General features: G+C 37.5%; 1 protein-coding gene across 2 annotated transcripts in view; it reads left to right on the forward strand.

Moving 5' to 3' along the window:
- Positions 1–19,885, forward strand: part of LOC126413497 (transmembrane protein 135-like) — a 137,887-nt gene that overhangs the window by 90,776 nt on the left and 27,226 nt on the right. For both annotated transcript variants that reach the window (XM_050083269.1, XM_050083270.1), the window contains exons 5-6: positions 2,651–2,894; positions 14,507–14,674. In XM_050083269.1, coding sequence (XP_049939226.1) covers positions 2,651–2,894; positions 14,507–14,674 — 412 coding nt within the window. The remainder of the gene's footprint in view (positions 1–2,650; positions 2,895–14,506; positions 14,675–19,885) is intronic.

Below are 19,885 nucleotides of genomic sequence, written 5' to 3' on the forward strand. Positions count from 1 at the left end.
TGGCCCTACCACTGATGGGATAGGATAAGCGTTTGACGGAACTGGAGTAAGATTGCTGGGTGGATAAATCGTGCAGGTTGTGCATCTGGGTCTTCCTCAGTGATACGACCCTTGTTTCAAGGGGTTGGAGTGGCAGTCCTATTCCTATGGGAGACCGAATCCAGGTGTAAGACCTGCCCATTTCACCCACCCAGCACATCCTGCTCCAGTCCTGTCACAGGCTTATCCTATACCATCAGAGGCAAGGCCACCTGTAAAAGTAGCCATGTCATATACCATCTCTGTTGCAATCTTTGGATAACATCAATATTTACCACTAAGAGAAGATGGATGAAATTTCTTTAGTGAACAACCAGTTTCCATGAACAGACCACCTTCTGTTTCAGGAGGGGAAAAAAATAATAATTATTGCAGCTTATTAGGTGTACATTATCAATGGCATCCCATAATAAAATAAAAATAAAAAAATCGTTTAATCCTGATCTGTGCATATTTAGGCATTACATATTGAGAAAGCACCTACATATGCACAGATCATAAATCACCTAGTGTGATGTAGATGTTCTTACGAACCTGATGATCTCCATAGAATGAAACTGTTTGTTCAATAAATAAATTTTTTCAGTAGCTCTTGGTAATAAACTGTGACGTTTATCAGATATGTACGAGCTAACGGGGCACCACCATCTTAAAATATATCTGTTGCAATCACTACACAGCATTTTATGTGGTCATGACCACCAGCCAGCTGTCCACCAGAATGAATGCCCACTGCCAAAGAACGACTGTTTCTGTCATGGAAAAAGTGCTCAGAATGCTTGTGACATTATTACTAATTTTGTTATTCATATCTCTGCATAATATTATGTCAATGTTGGGGCCTGAGACTCTTCCCAGTTCCTTCAAATAGTATCTATAATTTGCAGATCAGATCAATTACAAATTTGATGAGAATGGTAAAAATCCAAGGGGAGCAAAAGAACTGTGAAATTGTCCGTTGTACTCCTTGCTTTGAATGGTATACTATTTGTGCCAATGATAAAAATGTTAAGAGTTAGAATACTGCCGTTGGGACAATATTCTTCTGTGCCCGTGGAGTCTTTTGTGACGATGTGTCTGAATAAACTCTCCTTGATTTACAAGCTGCATCATTTTGAATGCTGAAATTAATCTGCTGAAATTTGTCAGCCAGAACTGTGCCATCTTGGCATTCAGAAGAGAAGGGCCCCTGTGAGTGTAGGCAGTGGTTCCATGACAGAGCTGTCTGAGAATGTTGTGCCTTGTAGCAGTAACATCTGCCTTTTCCATAGCGCTGTCTCACTAGAAAAGCCTGTTCATACGTGCCTCCAGCAGGGTAAGGTTGTCAGTAATGTCTGCAACCACACTGTGTCTAGTGCCTAGACCAGATTAAATATGCTCCAGAGTGTCCCCAACACGTTAAGTTAAGGCAACACTTCAATGACTGCTGGAGCACGTTTGATCATTTCTTGGTTTGAGGAGGGGAATGAAAACTTCCTCCCTCTAAGAGGTGGTAAATTAGTGTGAACCTTCTAAGTACTCCTAAAATCTGTACTACACATGTACCTGCTAGAGAAACATTCCCAGGACATCCAGGACTCCCTTCTCCACCTGCATAGACAAATGAGTTGGTTTTCTACAGGGTACTAGTGCGTATGAGAATTCAGGTAAATATATAAGTGGAATGAAGGAAGTATGTACTCGAAACCCTGTGGTTCTATGTGCTGTCTCTCTACATGCTGTCTCTTTGCTATCGAAGGACAGGGTCACATGTTGATGGAAGGAAGAATGACTGAAAGTGGTTTACAATTACCTGCAGCTGATGAAATCAACTTGGCCATTGTGTATCTCCTTCTGGCCATACGGTGAGATGAAGTCCATCTCATTCAATTATGGATGGGGCATAGTCTGATGACAAATGGCTTCCAGCTCCTGTGAGAGGACCTTCCAATGTGTGGTGCTTGTGGCGTACAAATTTCAGTAAGCCACATTTTAACTGAAAGTGTATTATTCAGACAAGCGGGCAGAGGCTGGTTCACAATTGGGATCTATCCATTTTTTTAGCACATGATGAAACTAATGTATCGCGTATACATGCTGACATTGGTTTTCATGTTTCATCTTTATTTGATGGCCTTTACTTAGTGGAAGATTGATTAACGTTTGCAGTTTCCCAAACTTGTAGTTGGAAGGATTGTGTTAAAATACCTGTCTGGCCAACCAGATTTATGTTTCCCGTGATTACCCTAAATCACGTAAGGCAAAGCCAGGATGGTTCCTTTGTCTATCCTTCCCTAATCCGACCTTGTGCTCCATTTCTAATGACTTTGTTGTTGACGGGATGTTAAACTCTAATCTTCCTTCCTTCCTTCCTTCTCAGTTTAAAACTTCTCGGAATTGAGAGCAGTGGGGCCTAGAGGCAGGCCCAATCAAAAATTCTTTCCAAAATGCCCAATTTATTAATTTGTGTGTAATAGTGAGTTATGTAAGTGATACTGTTTATTTGCTTCGTTTAATGAAAATGTTCTAAAACTGCAGGTAGAGAAGAGAAACTACTGTCATTTCTTTTCATTTCAGCAACACCATTTTGAGATTTTATGAAGACTGCATTACACTAATGTCCTGTTTATAGATTTATTGTGGGGCCTTTTGAAGAAAGTGGATATATGGAGAACCGTGAGGATTTGCCACCGCAAAGAGCTCCAGCTGTGTCCACGTCGCGGAAAACTACAAAACCTGTGCCTCGTAGTGGAGTTGTATATAGTATTGTGTCAGCATTCTGCCGTTTCTACCGAGCAGTTGTAAAATGGGTTAAGTGTCACAATCGCCATGCCACCTGTCCGCATCCTTTCAGCTGTTTCTACTACACAATTCAGGCAAGTATATGCTAAATAGAATATATGACCGATTATTATGTAGAAAAATGACAAATGGATAAGTTAATGGTAGTAAATATTTGGGAAACTGGTTTGTTGTGATACAGTAGTATGGTGCAGAGCTCAACTTGAATCTACCATTTGGAACAGTATGAAGCATAATGTTTGAGTTGGTTAAGATGATGCTTGTAGATTGTCAGCTGTACAGTGATCGGCTAAACCATTGTGACCAACCCCATCCGTGGGAATGACCACACCTGTACGATGATGTGAAGAGTGGGTGGTAGGGTACTAAAGATTTGCAAAAATTATTGGGGATACAGGGAAATCATTGTCTGATCTGCATATGAAGAAAAGGATAAGCTGCTGATTTTAGCAACTGACAGAGAAAGGCAGATAGTAATGACCTAGCAGTTACCTTAAAGGTTTTTAGTAAAGCAGTGGAAGAAAACAATTTTTTTTATCCAAAAATAATATTATTGTCTCTCAAAGTATTTGCCTCTAAATTTATAAAATTTTATGTGTGTTTACGTCAGTTCTGGGAACGTTTTTTCTTCTCTGAATCTGGTGCCTCAAAAACATAATTTTGATTCAATTCGGCAGTGTCTTGGTGATGAAAATCACTATTCACACAATGTTAGTGTAACATAAGGGAGCAGAAAGAAGTTGTTGGATGATAAATTGAGTGAATACAGGCAGTGAAGCATTAATTAAACAGTTTTATTCGTCAGTTAATTATTTGTTTGATGTGCTGTACGACCTCTGTCATCATCATGATGAAACACGATGTGATGTCTTGGTTATTTTTTCTTGATTTCATCGATGAGGTGTGGCAAACAAATTGTTGTATACCATTTAGCATTGATTTTTTTGAAACATTTCATGATGCCTTCAGCTGCCATTCTCTTTATTGCCTGTATGATTGTACAATTTGGGCCTTAGGTCATTTTCAAGTATTTTATGGATGATTTTTCAATAATAAATTATGTCATCCATGTTGTTGCCCCTATGACTCCGTGTTGTGCTCATAAAATGAATCTGAGATGTAGAGAGAGAGTAAAACATCTTGGATTTATTTTATGAGCATAACATGGAGTCATAGGGGCAACAACATACATGACATAATTTACTACTGATAAATCATCCATAAAATACTTGCAAATGGCCTAATGCTGAAATTGTACAATCGTACATGCAATAAAGAGAATGGCAGCTGAAAGCATCATGAAATCTTTCAAAAAGTTCATCGCAGCTGCAGACCCTATTGCATTGAAAATTTAGCATTAACTCAAAAGTAGTTGATGCAACATCTACATCTATGTGGTTACTCTGCTGTTCACATTAAACTGCTTGGCAGAGGGTTCAGTGAACCACCTTCGAGCTGTCTCTTAACCATTCCACTCTCGAATGGTGTGTGGGAAAAATGAGTAGTTAAATTTCTCTGTTTGAGCCCTGATTTCTCTTATTTTATCATGATCATCATTTCTCCCTATGCTGGTGGATGCCAACAAAATGTTTTTGCAATCGTAGGAGAAAACTGGTGATTGAAATTTCATGAGAAGATCCCGTCGCAATGAAAAACGCCTTTGTTTTAATGATTGCCAGTCCAATTCACGTATCATGTCTGTGGCACCGTTTCCCCTACTTTGCGATAAAACAAAATGAGCTGCCCTCCTCTGAACTTTTTTGATGTCATCCATCAGTCCCACCTGATGCGGATCCCACACTGCACAGAAATACTCCAGAACAGGGCAAACAAGCGTGGTGTAAGCAGTCTCTTTAGTAGACCTGTTGCACCTTCCATGTGTTCTGCCAGTGAATCACAGTCTTTGGTTTGCTCTACTCACGATATTATCTATGTGATCTTTCGAATTTAGGTTATTTGTAATTGTACTCCCTGAGTATTTAGTTGAATTTACAGCCTTCAGATTTGTGTGACTTAAAGCGTAATCGAAATTTAGTGGATTTCTTTTAATACTTGTGTGAATAACTTCCCACTTTTCTTTATTCAGGGTCTATTGCCACTTTTCGCCCCCATACAGATATCTTATGTAAATCATTTTTCAATTAGTTTTGGTCATCAGATGACTTTACAAGATGGTAAATGACAGCATCATGTGCAAACAATCTAAGACGGCTACTCAAAACATGACTGGTATACAATCTGGACCGGAGTCCTTGCCTTTATTAAGTGATTTAAGATGTTTCGCTACACTGAGGATATCCACTTCTATGTTCCTCATCTCAGCAGTTGTTCTTGATTGGAATTCAGGAATATTTACTTTATCGTCTTTGGTGAAGGAGTTTCGGAAAACCATGTGTAATAAAGCTGCTTTAGTGCCACTGTCGTCAATGACATCGCCGTTGTTATCACGCAGTGAAGGTATTGATTGCGTCTTGCCGCTGGTGTGCTTTATCTATGACCACAATCTCTTTGGGTTTTCTGCCAGATTCCGAGACAGAGTTTTGTTGTGGAAATTATTAAAAGCATCTTACATTGAAGTACGCGCTATATTTTGAACTTCTGCAAAACTTTGGTGATCTTGGGGATTATGCGTTATTTTAAATTTGGCATGCTTTTTTTGTTGCTTCTGAAACGATGATTTGACCCGTTTTGTGTACCACTGGGAATCAGTACCCTCACTTATTAATGTATGTGGTATATATCTCTCAGTTGCCATCCCTGGGAATCAGTACCGTAACTTATTAATTTATGTGGTATAGATCTCTCAATTGCCATTGATACTATCTCTTTGAAATCATTCCACATCTTTCTATGCTTAAATGATCTGATTGGAAGGAGTGAAGACTGTTTCTTAAAACGGCATCAAGAGCATATTTATAAGCTTTTTAAAAACGGCATCAAGAGCATATTTATAAGCTTTTTAAAATAGATATACTTTGCGTTTCTTTTGGTTGTAGGTGTTATGGTATTCAGCCTAGTAGCAACTGCCTTGTGGTCATCGATCCTTGTATTCATCATGATACTCCCTATTTGTCCAGGATAGTTTGTTGCGAAGAGGTCAAACATGCTTTCGCAACCATTTACGCTTCGAGTGGGCTCATGAACTAATTGTTCAAAATAATTTTCTGAAAAAGCATTCAGTACATTTTTGGATGACGTTTTGTGCCTGCAACATGTCTTGCATAGCCATAGAAATTAATCTACATCTACCTCTATTATGTGCCTGTTCTGAAATTCACTCTTAAGTGCTTGGCAGAGGATTCATAGAACCACTTTAAGACCATTTCTTGACTGTTACACTCTAGATTAGCACATGGAAAAAATGAACATTTAAGTCTTTCTGTGGGAGTTCTGATTTAACTTGTTACGAGGGTCATTTCTCCCTCTGTAGATGGCGTAAGCTCCCACATGTTACTTTCTCCTCGTTCTATCCTCACAGTCATAGAACTTTAATATATTCAAGGTTGGAAAGGGACATAGATGTCAGGTTAGAGAATGGGTACCATTCATGCTTGGGTATAGTTATCACTGATAGCAACCAGTGTGTTAAGTCACAAATTTGTTGATTTATTAACACGTAGCACTTAATAACACCGACTTTCACATTCCAATATTACAAATACAACAGTAATCTTGTGAACTCTGCCATTCGCTACTTTAATGTAACCAGTACACACAATGAGCACACAGGTAGGCATACGTGTTATGAGGAAGAAGCAAGCTTGCCAGAAGTGTCCGTCTGTGGCCTGAACAGTACAACTTGCAGCCGTTATCACTCTGCATGTTACGTCACAATGTAACAAACCTTATAATGGGACTGCGCAGAATATTTTCACATTCGCAGGAGAAAATTGGTGACGGACACTTTTTGAAAAGATCTCGCCGCAACAGAAAGCATTTTTGTTTTAATGATTGCCACCCCAACTTGCATGTCCGTGACAGTCTCTCCTGTATTCCATGATAATACAAAACAAGCTGCCTGTCTTCAAACATTTTTCGTTATTATCTGCTAATCGTATCTTGTAAGGATCCTGCACTACACAGCAATACTCTGGCAGAGGACAGACAAGCATAGTACATTAAAGACAGTCTCTTTAGTAGATTTGGTGCACCTTCTAAGTGTTCTGACAATAAAATGCAGTAATCATTTTCTTGGAACAGCATTATGAACGTACCAACTTTGTTTGGTTTCAGTTCATGTTAGTACACTCAAATGGTTACTTGCTGCACAGTTTCTGCCGTGTTTGAATATGTCCAAGTTTCTTCACTTTTTGCATTAGTATGTCAGATTTTGAATTTCCTCAGTCTAATTTTTTGAGCATTACCTTTTACCAATTGATATGACCTGTTTTTGAATTTCGATCAAGTTGTGCATTGTGCATTAACTGACCATTGGTCTTTTTCACAGCTTAATGATGTCAAAATCAAGTTTATTGCAGTCTTTGACAAGCTCAAAGATGTCTCTGTCTCACGGTAAATCACATGCTGATCCTCTTCAATCATGTTGCTCACAGCATCTATGTTGGTTGGCTTTCATGAAATTCACCGATGATGGGAGCACAACCGTGATGAAATTCTGTGAACCAGTTGTAAACAATCTTTTCTAAAGGTGATTGATTACCTAAATTTGAATGAAGTGATTTGAGATGTAGTAGTCAATTTAGGCTTTTACGAAAATTGCAAGAAATCATACAGTGGGGTAGCAATTTACACAAAGGATAATGTAGATTTTATTACACTACCTGACTTAACTAGGGCAAATGTCGAAAAGGATTATGAAATTGCAGCTATAAAAATTACTCAGTTCAACCTGGTTATTGCTACAGTTTACCGATCACCATCCGGGAATTTTGAACTTTTCTTAAACAAAATGGAGTCATTGCTAAATAAAGTAAATAAAATGGATTGTGAATTGATAATCTGTGGTGACTTCAATATTGACTTCCTCACAAATAGTGGAAATAGGGAGAGCATTTTGAACCTTGCAACGTCCTACAATCTAAAGGCTGAAGTAAAAGCAGCTACCCGAGTATCAGAAACTTGCCAAACAGCTCTTGATCAGTTTCTAGTCAAGAAGAGTTTACACAACACCTCACTAAAAATTTTCAGTGCAAGTTTTAGTGATCATCTTGCTCAAATATTAAGCATAAAAGTACAAGGCAGTATTATTAACAACATGTCTTTCAGAACAGCATATCGAAGTTATAATCAGCATAATGTAAACTACTTCAACAACTTATTACGGAAAGAAAAATGGTTAGGAGTGTACAAAATGAACGATATAAATGAAAAATTCAACACTAAGGTAAGTCTTTCCGCTCCCGAAATTCAACACTTTCATTGATACATTAACCCATTTCTTTGAACTTGCATTCCCACTGAAAACATTAACCATATGGGGGAACTCTTTAAACAGCTGGATCACAAAGGGAATAAGGGTTTCATGCCAGAAGAAAAGACTACTTCATGAAATATGTAACTCAAAAAATTCCTCACCTGTAGTACGCGCATACTATAAAAAAAAGGGGATAAAAGACAATGTAAATAACTACAGACCCATCACAATTTCCTCCTGCATCTCTAAAGTACTGGAAAAAGTTATGTATGAGAAACTTATGAAATTTATAAATAAAATCAACATCCTATGTAATGAACAACATGGATTCAGAAATAAGAGGTCAACAACAACTGCTGTCTATGAGTGCATCAATTCCATCCTAAACCTGATGAACAAAAAACAGGAAACAATGGGAGTCTTTATTGACTTGTCAAAAGCTTTTGACATGGTGGACCATAAAATTCTGCTACCAAAGCTAGAAAGATATGGTATTCGAGGTCTGTCCAACAAGTGGATCAGTTCCTTTCTCATTAATTGTATTCAGGCAGTGTGCATCAAGCACACAAATATTGAACTAAAAACTGTATCAAATCACTTATCTGACTATAAACAAATTAAATGTGGTTTACCCCAAGGATCAGTATTGGGACCCCCTTCTGTTTCTTCTGTACATAAATGATCTAAGCTTAAATGTTGATGCACACAAAACAATCATATTTGCAGATGACACCACGATTCTACTAAAAGGAGACTACGATGAACAGTTACAGCAGACAGTAAACACGATCACGAAACAACTTAGCAGCTGGGTACAGAGTAATCAGCTTGTAATAAACAGTAAGAAAACCATTGCTCTAAAATTCCACAATGTTCCTAACAAGGACATGTTTATCCCATCAGTCTCTATCAATGACGAACCAGTTGGTAACAATACTGAAACCAAATTCTTAGGACTTTGGCTGCAGAGTAACATCAGATGGATTAAGCATATTGAATATCTCAATGCAGAACTGAGCAAAACATGTTACCTTCTTTGTTCATTAAAGTCATGCTGTAGTGAGAAAACAGTATTGAATGCATATCATGCGTACTTTCATTCTCGTCTTAGATATGGTGTCACCTTCTGGGGAAACTCTAAAACTGATAATAGCACTTTTAAACTACAAAAAAGGGCCATTAGAATCTTGTTTGGGTGCAAGCCTAGAGACTCTTGTAAACACCTGTTTAAGAAATCTGCTATTCCTCATTATACTATGTGTATACATTATGGAAACTCTTTTGTTGTTTAAATTAATAGTAATAGGCAAGTACCGGAGACTGCAAAAAAACTGTGATATGCATGAGCACTTTACCAGACAAAACAGAAACTTACATGTGACTCAAATCAGCACAGCACTGTGCCAAAACGGTACTTTTCACATGGGAGTTAAGCTTTATAACAAACTTCCTGAAAACATAAAAGCTATCACTGAGGTCAATACATTTGGAAAATCTCTAAAGTCATATTTACAGCATCACTGCTTTTACTCCATTGAAGAATATTTAAATTAATGGAATGTGTTATATAAATATTTGTGTGCAAAGTGTATTATTGTAACCTTAAATATGTATGCCTTGAAATGACTTTCAGCCTGTATATTTATAGCTTGAATTGTCCAATGTCTTATGCATAAGCTGCTATGTAGACAACAGGACCAATAAAAAATACAATACAATACAGTGAAAGCCTTCCATGAAGTTTCCATTTTTTCCACAACATTGTTTCTTTAAACGTTCACTGTGAACAAATCATGGAACCAGTTTCTGGGGCACTGCTGATTCTAACAATAAGAAAAGGAAATTTTAAAACAATAATTATATCACATTGTAGTATTTTCTGTTGCTGATGGCTTATCTGAATCTATCCTGTGTAGTGATTATCATGCTGTTTCATATTTAACTGCAGCTGTGATCCATCTATCTCCAGTTTATTCTTTGTGATGTCACGAGGGGCCGTCCTGTGACCTTTCTACCACAGATTTACAACATACATTCTCTCTCTTGCTAACCTTCGGTAAAGGGTCAGCAGAGCCATGCACTTCTAAAGCCTACCATCAGTGTTGTAGAACTCTCATACTCCAGATTTTAAAATATTTGTCATCACTTTCTGTTGGTAAAAATCCTCTCGATAACTTTCCAAACTTTTTTAGTAATTTATGTTCCCTAAACTTTGTTTTTTCACAATACCGGTAGATAGTGCAGTGTCACAGAAGGAGCTTAATCCAGCAGTAGAACAAATTCAAAATTTTTAATACCAAATTACTATTTTTGTATGTCTCAAGGAAGCTCACAGTGTCCAGCCCTGTTTTACATTACCTTTCCACAGCAGTTACTTTGATTTTCAGCTATGGAATCCAAATAATAAACATCATTGATGATATATCACATTACTTAATAGTATTCTCTAATGTTAGTCACAGTACCAGTATTGTATGTTAAAGTATTTGAATTTACAGTTAATGAACATCTCTTGTAAGTGTGATTTCACTCTCCTGCAATAATCACTGTCTAGTACTCAGTATGTGTCTGTCTTCATTTTCAGTCTAAAATTAGACAATTAATTCATACTCAGGAAGTGGTGTTTGAGTACTTATTGATATACTTTGAAGGTGAAACTTCCTGTAAGAAACAAAAGATTTCAAAACAAGTAAAGGAAGAGTCTCTCCTTTTGTGCTTCTGATGGTTTTTAAAATGCTAACATTTAAATCATGATCAAACAATGTTTCTCCTTACAGGCCTTTTGCAATTCTCTTTGGAACTTGGGTATATGTTAGTCAAATGGTCTTGGTGTGATATGGTGTATTTTTCCAGTCAAATTTAGAATATTGGAAGGCTTGATGTGATATATGGTGTTTTCGTCCTTTTACTTGAGATACCATGGCAGCACCATTCATCACAGTGATCTCAAGCAGTCTCAGTTATGCAAACTTCTGTATATAATTACTTCTGTCTTTCACATATTAAATTACAATGGAAACTCCAGGTTGGAATATGAACAACGTAGGGAAAGATAGATTCCTACTTAATGTAAAGATCACTCGTTAAGTCGCAGACAGGCACAGCTAAAAGGCACTTACACGTAAACTGTCTGCCACAGCTTTCGCCAGAAAAGAAAGAGAAACACGCACACCATTTATTCATACAAGCAAGCACACCTCACATATGACCACCATCTATGGCAGCATAGACCAGAACGCAACTGCCACGGGGAATGGGAGCAGCAATCTGGAGAGGGTGGGAAAGGGGAAGGGATAGCAGCATACAGGTGGGGGAGAGGGAAGCACTGTCTGGCAGAGTGTACAGGAACTATACTGCCAACAGGTATAGCTTCAGGAAGTTGCGGGGCAGGGAGGTGGGGGAAATGGAGTGGAAAAGGAGAGGAGCAGGGAAACACGGGCGGATCCATTGGCAGATGGCAGCAAAAACAAAGAAGGTGGGAGACGAGGATGGGGAGGAGGTAATAGGGTAGAGGGTGTGGGAACGACATGTTACTGTAGGTTGAAACTGTGATAATTATGGGAGCAGAGAATGTGTTGTGAGGATAACTAACATCTGCGCAGTTCAGAAAAGCTGGTGGTGGAGGTGAGGATCCAGGTGGATTGGGAAATGAAGCAGCCATTACAATAAAGCATGTTACGTTCAGTTGCATGTTAAGCCATAGGTTGGTCTCCTTTGCTCTTGGGCACAGTGGGGCAGTGGCTATTAATCCTGGTGGACAGCTTGTGACGTTCGCCTGTTTTATTTCATTGTTGATAGTCATCGGTGTCGACGTAATGCGTTCTTATACTGGATGAAAAATGGGGGGAGGGGTGGGGGGGTGGGTGGAAGTTCAACACTGGCTACTGTAAATGATGTTCCCAACAGTTGCACAGTTGTGTTTCACAGCTCTTTACTTTCACTGTTCACAAACCCCCCCATTATTACACAGTTAATATGGCCACTTCACTATTGGTTAACTTTAACTTTTGATAAGCCTTATTGATGCTTGCAGGCAAACGTCAGCATACTGCTACAATAGTTTACTGTTGAACATCTATGAGCAGTAAAAATCTACCCATACAGCTCTAGCACAATAATATGGTATGTGTGGCACTATTGAACAGACACCGTAATTATTTTAAACACAGCCTATTTGTGTTACACTTATTTCACAGTTAAGTTGATGCATGTGTCTCGTCTGAAAATCATCCGTGGACTGACTGACTGACTTGGGACCAAAATTGGGGACTTTATATATCCTCACAATAATAGGTACTGAAACCATACATTGTTTGATATTTAATTTACAGAAATTACAATTAAAACATAACTCATTCAGTTAACTGAATATATAGAAAAATTCCTTCTTTTTAACAGTTTCTTGTACCACAAAGGTTTGGTTGAATTATTTGTTTTGTTTAAATAATGAAATTAACAGATATTCTTTTGACAAACCTGCTAATTATTTTGGAATTAATTAAGGGCTAGATTTGCTATATATTTTCGAATAGAGCCAAATAAATACTTTAAGAATCCTAGTGGTGGTCCTTCCAAATGTTTATAAAGAACAGAATTTGTATTTGTTTCTAAGTCAACAACAGAATCTAAGTCACGAAACAGTTACTGATTTCACCCTATAACAAAAAACTAGGAATAGTCAAAATAAATTAGGAAATTGTGATGACATACACAAAACTAAGAACAAAATTAGGCCTGGTGCTATACTCCTTAAGAGTGAGGGCCAACCTTTCTCTTTTATGAAAATGCAGATTATACTCATGTATGTTAAAGATAATTAGGCAAAAAGAAAAAAAATGAATCTAAGGAGGCAGATGGCAAAACAAGAAAGGAAGTAGAGAGATCCCAGCTTGCTTCGTCACAAGCTGGTTGGTAGTCATACCAGTACAAAAAGCTGTTCAATGATTTTATGTTGATATGACTACCAACGAGTTGTCTACCGGGATGAATGGCCGCCGCCAAACTGTGGCCATGAACAAAGTAGACCACCATGTGGCACAACATTCAACTGGACAGAACATGCTTGATTTTAGTGTCTGCTTCACTACCTGAGCCATCTAGTTCCTCCCCTCAACCACCAGCATTTCTGAACTACACAGATGAGAATTTTTCTAACAACACATTCTCTGCTCCTGTAATCATCCCAGTCTCAACCTAAGGTAACATACTGTTTTTGCGCCCCCCCACCCAGCAGTCCCCCCGCAACTTCCTGATGCTGTAGCTGTTGGCAATTTAGTTCCTGCACACTCCACTAGACAGTGCTCCTTCCCCCCCCCGCCCCCCCCCTCCCCCCCCCCCCACCTATACACTGCTATCTCTTCCTCTTCCCCACCCCCCCCCCAGTTTGCTCCTTCCATTCTCATTGACAGTTGCGTTCTGGTCCAAGCTGCTGGAGGTGGCGGTCATGTGTATGTGAGGTGTGCTTGCTTGTTTGAATGAATGGTGTGTGTTTCTCTTTCTTTTTCTGATGAAGGCTGTGGCTGAAGAAGTATGGTAAGTGTCTTTTAATTGTGCCCGTCTGCTCTTTGACATGCCATCTTTAGGGTAAGTAAAGATTCTATCTTTTCTTACATTGTAAATATTAAATTACACGCCATGTTGAATATACTTTTCTACACAGTTGCTATAAATGCACCACTGCTGTTTTGAAGATAACTTATACTTCTCTGCAATGCCCAAATGCACATACATTGCCCTTACGCACATACACTGTTTGAAATATACTTACTCTCTTCTTCTGCCCATTCCATGATGTTGTAAGCTACATTTCCAGCTGTGACTTCTTCTCCGGGAAATTTGTATGACGTCAACTCTGTGACATTTTGGATGTCATCGAACATCATCCCAGGGATTGCAAACCACCTCCTCAAACATACAGGAACTATTGATGGCAAAGGTGTGCGCATAAATTGTCGTCTGTGACTTGGACACAAAATAAGTAAATGGTTTTTGGAAATAATAAGTTGGAAATATGACTACATTAAGTTTCCTATGTACCGCTGAATAAAAAAGGACATAGGATTTTTCTTGCTAGCAAATGAACCTCACATTTTTCTTATATTTTGTATTAGAACATTTTAAATTGAAATTTTGTCAGTATATTTTGCAATATTTTTAGCTGCTGTTTGTGTCTGTTACATTCGCATTTTTCTCTCGAAGTAAGTGATAAGAGAGAAATGTATGGTACATCAAATTTTTATGCATTATTTCTATCATGTCGTTTTATTGCATTTATTAATGATGGAATTACTGACTGACTGACTTTACTTTTAGGGAACAGCAAAGTTATTCTCAATAGGGTATGGTCTTCAAGTCTGTCTGAGACTGCTGCTTCAGATTTGTAAACTTGTACGTCACCCGAAGATGTTACCTGGTGTACTGGTGCAACGAGATGCATTCAGATTTGGAGCATTTCTTGGGGGATTTTCTGGATTATTTAGGGTGAGTACAAATCTCTATAAAATTGTGACAGAAACAAAATTGTGTTTCTGTTATTTCTTACACATTTTGCAGACTTGAGGTTCATTATAAAAGAACCAAATCAGCTTTGTAATTCATTCTCTTGACTGTTGGTCTTGTTGCAACACCTTAAAAAAAATTTAGCTGAGTCATGTACTACCATAGACTCAAACTGCATCAAAACTATCTAGCTGAAATGTCCATAGTTTTGTTATCAACACATGTTAATTTTGCAGTGTTGATAACAAGGGTACTCCAAGAAATGGGAGCTGCTGCAACAGTTCATGTAATTAAATTAAACACTTCATTAATGTTTGCAATAGCATTCTGTGTGTCATTGTCTAAACTCTCAGTACATTCTGTTCAATTATTGCTGCTACTTTTTTGTAATTTGTATGCTACTTAGCCTGCACTTCTGTGTAGTTCTATTTATGCTTATTTCTTTTACCTTTTGCATTCTCTTGTCTTGTCTTTCATTTATGAAGAGGAAACTGCAGATGCTTTATTCAGTTTTTGTCAACCACTAGTCTTGGTATTCCAGAACTGGTGACAGTTAAGAAGATGCCCTTGTTTCATCATTTGTTTTCAGACATCAAAATGGCTTTTTTTTTTGTTCTCACCACGTTTCATGCTAATCATTCCATCTTTGCAGTCTCACTAGAGAATATATTTGTGATTCTGTTTTTGCAACTTCTTCTGCAACTTTTCTCTTTTAGGGTTCTTAGTGTTCCTTCTGGTGCTATTATTCGCTTTCAACCAGAATATTCAGATGGTACCTTCAAAATCTTCTCAATCTCAGTATTGGTCAAAAACTTTGACATATTTATCAGAAAAACGCACTGCTAGCACAACAAGAAACCTGCAAAAATTCTAATTCCATGTGTCAGTGCAGTGGTTTTGAACAAGTAAGGGTTGTCTGTGGGATTGCCAAAATAGTTTGTGAAACATCCACACAATGGCAGTACCATACAGAGGCCAGTTCACAGTTCACCAAGCCCAATTAGAAGTCATGAGTGCAGTAAAAACAATGTGAACTGAGGAAGATGAGTGGAGATCGGGCTTGAGACACTTGCCGTGTGCCCACCACAGAGCTATGCTCAAGCTAGGGCTTAGTGTTTACCACTAGCAGTGGGTTATTGTAGACGTTATGGCTGCATTCAGCTACGTCATTGTCAATCATCTTTTGTATCTCTTCTCTCTCTACAGTCCTAAGATTCATCAGTAATGGATAGGCCTCGCAAAAGAAACTTCAATACATATTCCATAATTGTTAACTGTTGAGTTTTATCCATAATGGATGCAGTTGAACACTGTGATTGTTCCTTTATGGGGTAGAGATTAATAAATGCTACCATTGACAATAGATTTTATTTAACATAGGACCTTTTTCGAGCTTTTGTCCATCTTCTGGTAGTTTACATTCATTAACATGTTTCCAGCACTCAGCAATGGATTGCACTGTTAACATAAAAAATGAATAATGTGATGATGAGTAAGTAGACACAGCTGAAACAATTGGAAGTGGCTAAGTGACATGGATTGAAAAATATTATTGTACTTACATACAGTTTTTGTATCTGTATTGTTTCCACATTACAGTTACAAAAAATTTTACAATGACAGTGACATGTTGAAAAATATTATTGTGCTTATATGTAGTTATAGTACCTGTATTGTCTCCCTATAAAAATGTTTACAAACACATTTTGAAATTGTACATATTAACTGCATATTAGTCAACATGTTAAGTATTCGTACGTCCATATTATGCCTTTGATACAGTAGTGGCACTTAAGATGTTAGTAACTCCAGAAGCACATGCATTCGCAACATCTAGCATGTTTACATTGGAAAACAGAAACCAGTTCTGTGTTGTGACTGGTAATGGTTATTAATCTAAACTAATGTAAGGAGCCCCACTCAATCAGCCAAAATTTGCAAAATCAAACTGTGAAATTATATGGTTAAAATCTGAAATAAAATCATTAATGGTTTATAAATGCGAAGATACACTTAACAAGCAAATGCTCAAACAGCACTTGACAGTAAACAACTCCTTAACTCCCATTCAATTCATTTACATTTTAGATAAAATTAGTGACCAGGAGAGCAAAGAACAACTAGTTGTATCAGCTAGACATAATCAGAAATACTTGCTCTCAGTTCTTACAAAAGACAACTAGAATCTCCACCCACGCCGTAACAAATGTTTTATGACAAGGTGATAAACACCACCACTGTCACATTTGATAAAGATGAAACTAACTTACTTGAGAAAGGCCTCAAACATATTCCATTGGCCCAATAACAGCAATATCAAAGATTTAATTGTGATTTTTGGGCAGGAGATTGTATTAAACATGATGACGGCTTTCAACTGGATAAGGCATGGGACCTGATGATTTCTTTATCTTAAGGGCTAAAGACTTGTACAGTGACAGTTATTTTCTTAATTTGATGTCTGAATTTTAACTCCATCAACTCGCATTCCGACGGAGAGCACACATGTAGTATCACCATTATGCATGTGCCTGCGCACTTTAGATGGAGTCATATTCAAAGAGATCAAGAAACTCGACAGAGGTTGCTCATGTAGTGCCTTGCCTTTACGCATGTGTCTCTGCACCAATTTTTGGTATAAAATTAGCGATGTGAACTAAAAATCTCCAGTGCAAAACACTCACCTGAAGATAATTGAACTGTTGTCAACCAAAATATCATGACAAGTGGTGGAAGCCATCCGGCTGCAATCTTGAAACTTCGTGGAATAAGGATTAAATGGTGTGTGACTCAGCGAAAATGAACAGTAATGAACAGATAAGTATTGGGTTTAAAGTTAAGGACATCATACACAAGAACCTACAAAACCAAAAACAGGTTTAAAGTTAAGGACATCATACACAAGAACCTACAAAATCAAAAACTCGCACAGTTGTGCAAAAAATGACTCCAAACTGCTGATGTACAGTAATAGAAAACTGAAGACAGAGTTCTGTAGTGAAATCTGACAAAGGTAACTCAGACGTTATGAATGATTCTTAATACATCAACAGACTTCGGAACTGATTCTTAATACATCAACAGCCTTCGGAACTGTTTCATAAAAACAATATACATGAAGTGCAGAGTGACCCCACATCCAAATTCAAACGCAGCTAAGGAAACTATTGATACCTTGTGATTTCTTGTTATGTGACTCTGATATCCTAAAATGTCTTGTCGTGAACCCGCCAGCACCAAAACTACGTTTGTAAGCAAACATTTAAAGTCTAATTACCCTATGCATCCAGTAGTTAAACTCTAGAAGTAGTTCAGCATATTTTATCACTAAGAAGCTAAAGGATGGTCTCAGCAATATTTATACTTATCAAAAGAATTTCTCAATTAAGACTAACTGTGATGTTATGGAAGATATCGAAGCCATATCAATACCAGACAGTGCCATATCTGCTGCATTGGACATAGTAAACCTATACAGCAACATACCTATTTGTAACACAATCCAGATACTGAACAACTACTAAAACACAAAAAAGTTATCCATTACTGATGTATATGAACTCATTGAACTGCTAGAACTAAGTCTGTCACATAATAACTTCATTTCTGACAACAAAATTCGTAAACAAGAAGATGGTCTTGCAATGGACAGTAGTTGGCCAGGAATCCTTGCAGATATTTACATCAGTTGCATAGAAAATCAATTCTTCTGGTTAGAATGTTTATTTGAAGATAAAATAATTTATTACAAAAGGTATATTGATGATACCATCATCCTCTACAATGGTACGATTGAGGAGATTGAAAAACTTACAAATGCTCTCAGTAGTATGCACAGCAACATTAACTTCACTGTGGAGCATCAAGTGGATAAAGGAATAAATTTTCTTGATCTTACTGTTATATTTTAAATAACAGACATGCCTTTCAAAGTTACTGAAAACCCATCACCATGATGTTATCATAAACAACTTGTTCTGTCATCCAATACAGCACAGAATTCCTGAGATCTGTCCTTAATCATATACCTAGAAGTACCTCTCAGTCCTCTCGATGAACAAAACGAAATTAACATTATCAAAGAAATTGCACACCAGAATGGATACAGTCCAGATATAATTGATAAACTTCACAACCAAATAAAAAAGAAACAATGCACAAACATCTGCAAACTCTTCTGGTTTAGACAGGTAAATCCTGATTTTCCACTTTTTCTCCTGTCTCCAGATTACTCTGTTATTTCTCCCAATTTTTAACTAATTACTGTCAAATCTAAGATACTTGTTTTGAAAACTTGTGACTTCAGTTTTTTTGGCCAATGATTGGAAGCCCTTCCACTCATTAGTGTTTTTAATTGATATACATATCAAAGTTTATGAGAATCAAGAATTTGCATGCAGCCTGTACAGTGAATGTTATTTTTCCCCTCTTCCCATGCATTTTGTAGAATCTATACTCATGTTGCTCAGTGTTATGCTCTGTTTGGACTTGTGTTTGTGTGTTGTCATTGTGCTAAGTGAAGTTGATTATTAACCAGTGTTTTTGTGATTGGACACTGGTCTTCGGCAGTCATACCTTTTTTTCCCCTTGTTTTTTTTTTTTTTTTTTTTTAAAAAAACCATCACAACATAATACTGATTACCTGGGCAATGTTACCAATAGAGGATATGGAATCAATGTTATGAATAGTTCTGGTGTTTTTATTTGTAGTTTTATAGCCACTGTATAACTTTGTGGCATCATAGGGAGAAACTCTCACAGTTTTCTCGAAATTATACTGAAAATGAGTCATGGGTTTTGATCATTCCACCTCCTGATTTTTTAAATTGAAACTCCTGATTTTTTTTTGGAGGTTGGCAGGTATGTGTGCACCTCCTACATCAGATTTACAAGAACAAAGAAATGCATTGGCCTGCATCCTCTTTATAGGAAAAATTCCATACCAAGTTGCTAACCTTTTTCATAACAGTGATACTCAGGTATCCTTCAGCACTAACAATAAGTGACAGCAGTACAGCATTCACTGCAGTAAGACAAATAACAAGTCAAGTGTTTACAAACTTTAATGCCCACATTTCTACATAGGACAGACAGGAAGTAGTTTCACTGTAAGATACCAAGAACCACGTGGGTGCCCTCCAGCTAAATAACTTTGGTGCAGAATTGTTCTAAGAAGGCCATAGTACATAAAGA

The sequence above is a fragment of the Schistocerca serialis genome, chromosome 1 (genome assembly GCF_023864345.2).
Source record: "Schistocerca serialis cubense isolate TAMUIC-IGC-003099 chromosome 1, iqSchSeri2.2, whole genome shotgun sequence".
Classification (NCBI taxonomy): Eukaryota; Metazoa; Arthropoda; class Insecta; order Orthoptera; family Acrididae; genus Schistocerca; species Schistocerca serialis.